The sequence below is a fragment of the Myotis davidii genome, unplaced genomic scaffold, assembly GCF_000327345.1.
Source record: "Myotis davidii unplaced genomic scaffold, ASM32734v1 scaffold1757, whole genome shotgun sequence".
Taxonomy (NCBI): Eukaryota; Metazoa; Chordata; class Mammalia; order Chiroptera; family Vespertilionidae; genus Myotis; species Myotis davidii.
In genome coordinates this window covers 208829-213550 of record NW_006288116.1, presented here as the reverse complement: position 1 = coordinate 213550, position 4722 = coordinate 208829, and the positions used below count along the sequence as shown (strand labels likewise).

At 37.3% G+C, this 4722-nt stretch overlaps 1 protein-coding gene across 2 annotated transcripts in view; it reads left to right on the top strand.

The window, feature by feature from the left end:
* LOC102759091 (guanylate-binding protein 6-like) overlaps nt 1–4722 on the top strand; it is a 30514-nt gene that overhangs the window by 7752 nt on the left and 18040 nt on the right. For both annotated transcript variants that reach the window (XM_015561441.1, XM_006759895.2), the window contains exons 4-5: nt 1583–1692; nt 1894–2090. In XM_015561441.1, the coding sequence (XP_015416927.1) occupies nt 1583–1692; nt 1894–2090 (307 nt within the window). The remainder of the gene's footprint in view (nt 1–1582; nt 1693–1893; nt 2091–4722) is intronic.

Here is a 4722-nt window from a genome sequence, read left to right as displayed (position 1 = left end):
GAAAGCGGTTTTCTGGGGTTTTGTTTAGCTTCTATATTTGTTACAATGTTTCAAACTGCAGGCTCAGAGGCCGGCAAGGCAGGCGGGGAACCTTGGAGTCCTCTATCACTGAAGCAAGCAAGCCTCATGTTAGCTTCAAGCTTCTGCCTGCCGGCCACCATCTTGGCTGGCAGTTAATTTGCATATCACCCTGATTAGCCAATGGGAAGGGTAGTGGAGGTACAGCTAATACCATATTTCTCTTTTATTAGATAGGATATCAAATACTCTTGCTGATTAAATAACCTATTGTGTGTCATAAGTGTCACTTCTTAATATAATCAGTTTTTAAATTGGGCTTTGGAATGTAAATCAGCAAATCAGCATTTCATTCCAAAATTTTCTAGGTATTTTCCACTTTTGATCTGGGGAGCAACTTTAGGCAGTGTTTATAATAAAACAAAATTCTGTGTTGTGCCATTATTTAGACCTGCTGTATTTTATACAAATTAACCCCTCCTTTAAGGTCTTTCATCTGGTTGCACTAGGCTCACTATCAAGCTTTAACTTCTTGACCTACCCTCTGTTCCACGTCAGATCAAATAACTCTATTTTTATTGAAAAGGCATCTGTGTGCTGCTATGTCTACTTTTGCTTCTGTGGGTCTTCCCTCCTGCAGGATACCTTCATTTATTCAAATTCACACCCTATTAAGTCTTTAATTTTCAATCAAGATGCTGAGGAAGACTTCATGTTATATAAAATCTTTCATCTTTCAGCACTCTGTTCTTCTATGCTAGACTTGTAAATTTTAACTTAATACTTCTTAAAATTTATATTTACTATTGAAAGTATTACATATTTTTTCCTTCTTCCCCTCCTATATACCACCTCTTCCCCATACTTATCCCCCAGCAGGCCTTCAGTATGCTATTGTCAGTGTCCATGTTTTGTGCATATATGCATACAAGTTTTTTTGTTCATATCTTCCCTCGCACCATTCATTTACTACTATAGCTAAAGTTTTCAATGCTTATATATGTTATATTGATGTCAGCATTATATAGATATTATCCTTGTTATATTCCTAGCTATAGATGTTTGTCATGCTTTGAAGTAGTCATCATGAAAGTAATATTTGTCATTTTAAACTGCTTTTTATTTTTAACAACAGTAGAAATATTCAGTAGCTTCCCATAAATATTTCTTGAATACATCCCAGTTATGTTAACTATGAAATATTTTATATAGTTCATGACCAACAAATATATGTAGAATAAATATTTGCTAACACCGTTCACTTAATACAATAGCACACCAGGTGCTGCACTAAGTTATTTTTATAGGTTGTTTTATTTCATCCAATTCATTAAAAAGAAAACCCTGTGATGACAAAATCCTTTTATATATGAAAGAATCATAGTCACAAGAAATGTCTTTATAATTGTTAAAGTTAATATGTATATTTATGCCCATCTTCAAACTTACTTGTTTGCATGGTGAGTAAGTTACCTGAAATAAAATGAAGGACTGTTAGACTTAGTGTCTGAATGAATTTCTGTATGGGTAAACCCCTAAATGTCTTGCTCCGATGTACTTTTAGGGTGACCCTAAGAATGACTCATGGATCTTTGCCCTGGCCGTGCTTCTGTGTAGCAGCTTTGTCTACAACAGCCTGAGCACCATCAACCACCAAGCTCTGGAGCAGCTGCAGTATCCTTCCAGGCACCCAACTCCCATGTGTCATGGCTTCAATGGGAATGGAGATCCAGTCAGTTTCTCCTTCCCTCTCACTTAGTTGCGTTTGGTAGACCAAATGGAACCAGAATAAAAGAGAGTGTTTATAATATTTTTTTAATCAGAGAAATGTGGGAATTATGAGTAGAAACTTTATTTTCCTTAGCCAGGTACTAGTTATGTGGCAGAGCTGACAGAACTCATCAGGGCAAAGTCCTCCCCTACACCAGATGGAGTAGAAGATTCATCAGAGTTTGTGAGTTTCTTTCCAGACTTTATCTGGGTCGTACGGGATTTCATCCTGGAGCTGGAGTTAAATGGTCACCCTATCACAGAAGATGAGTACCTGGAGAATGCCTTGAAGCTGGTTCCAGGTAACAGCATGGCTGGGCAGTGGATGGGAGGTAGTAAACATTATGATTGGAGTTGCATTTGTACTTGAGACTAGAAGTCTGCAGAAATGGTGGCTGGGAATGAGTTGAAAAGCTTTATTGACTGGAGTTTAAGTTCAGTTAAGAAAAGAAGAGCCTAAAGTAGAGTAAAACTATTCATAACCCATTTGTTCTTTACACTTGTAATTTAGAATCCAATTGTAACGTTGAATACAGTGGTGTTAAAACCTTCTAAAGACCAGACACTTATATTTATTACTTTTAGTTTCTGCTTTTCCGTGATGAGGAAATCAGCTGATCAGATGCTTGGTGGGCATAAAATTACAATGAAAATCCTATCTAATGAAAAAAATATCTTTCATGTAACTAGACATAATTCATCTAAAATGGGCATATAACTTTTTAATGTCTTTATACATATGTAATCTATAAAAATAACTTTTTAATGTCTTTATACATATGTAATCTATAAAAATGACTTTATGTTCTAATAAGCCTGAAGAAGTATATTTTATCTTTTCAATCTATCCATTTGTGTAATTTTTGATAATTATCAGAATATAATTGTAATTTATACATCATAGATTTTTTTATTTTAAAAATAATTTATTTTTCAATTGTAGTTTATACTCAATATCATTTTGTATTATTTTCAAATATATAGCATAGTGGTTAGATAACACATACTTTACAACTAGATCCCTACTATACTTCAAGTAGTCACCTGACACCATGCATAGTTATTACAATATTATGAACTACTAGACACCCAGTGCACAAAATTCGTGCACTGAGAGGGGGTGTGTCCCTCAGCCCAGCCTGCACACTCTCCAATCTGGGACCCCTCGGGGGATGTCTGACTGTCGGTTTAGGCCTGATCCCTGTTGGCCCAATCCCACTTGCCTGCCTGTCTGATTGCCCCTAACTACTTCTGCCTGCCCGATTACCCACTAACCATACCACTGCTATGCTGATCGATGCCTAACTGCTCCCCTGCCAGCCCAATCTCCACCAACTGCCCTCCCCTGCCAGCCCAGTTGTCCCCAACTGCCCTCCCCTGCTGGCCTGGTCACCCCTAACTGCCTTCCCCTGCTGGCCTGGTCACCCCAAACTTTCCTCCCTCCTTTGCAGGCATGGTTGACCCCAACTGCCCTCCCCTGCCGGCCATCTTGTGGTGACCATCTTTTGACCACATGGAGCAGCGATCTTTGACCACATGGGGGCAGCCATCATGTGCAAGGGTGTGATGGTCAATTTGCATATTACTTCTTTATTATATAGGATATTCCGTATGCTGTATTTTACATCCCCATGACTATTTTGTAACTACCAACTTGTATTGGTTAATTCCTTCACCTTTTTCACGCAGCGGTCCCCCTCCCCTCCTCCTGTGCTCTTCTCTTCATGCAGCCATCAGATTTTTCCCTGTATCTATTAATCTATTTCAAGTTTGTTTGTTTATTTGGTTCTTTAGAATCACATATAAGTGAAATCATTAGATATGTGTCTTTCTCTGTTGAACTTATTTCAGTGAGCATAGTTTATTTGAGATCAGGGGTGGGCAAACTTTTTGACTCAAGGGCCACAATGTGTTCTTAAATGGGACCAGAGGGCCAGAACAAAAGCATGGATGGAGTGTTAGTGTGAACTAATATAAATTCAAAGTAAACATCATTACATAAAAGGATACGGTCTTTTTTTTTTAAATTTTATTCATTTCAAACGGGCCGGATCCGGCCCGCAGGCCATAGTTTGCCCACGGCTGCTCTAGATTCATCCATACTGTCTCAAAAGATACAATTTCACTCTTTTTTATGATCAAATAGTATTCCATTGTGTATATATACTACCTATTCTTTATCTACTGTCTGTTTTGGGGTACTTAGGTTACTTCCATATCTTGGCAATTGTAAATAATGCTGCAATGAATATAGGAGTCATATATTCTTTTGAATTAGTGTTTTGGATTTCTTCGGATATATAACCAGAGTGAAGTCACTGGGCCATAAGGTAGTTCTATTTTTACTTCTTTTGAGAAACCTCCATTCTTTTTTCCATAGTAACTGTACAAATATGCATACCCACCAACAGTGCCGACACTTATTCTTTGTTGATTTATTTGATGAGAGCCACTCAGACAGGCATGAGGTGATATCTCATTGTGGTTTTAACTTGCATTTCTCTGATGATTAGCAATGTTGAACATCTTTTCATACCTGTATTGGCCACCTGTATGTCCTCTTTGGAGAAGTATTTATTCAGCTCACTTTTAAATCAGATTGTTTGTTCCTATGATGAATAGTATGAGTACTTTATAAATTTTGGATATTAACCCCTTATCAGATATGTCATTGGAGAATATATTCTCCCATTTGGGTGGTTGTTTGTTGATGGCTTCCTTTGCTGTGCAAAAACTATTTAGCTTGCTGTAGTCCCATTTGTTTATTTATTTTGTTTCCCTTACCAGAGGAGAGATATGAAAAGAAATACATTGCTAAGAAAAATATCTGAGGTTTTACTTCCTTTGTTTTCTTATAGTAATTTTGAGACTTACATTTAAGCCTTTAATCCATTTTGAGGTTATTCTTGTATATGGTGTAAGAAGGTCATGTAG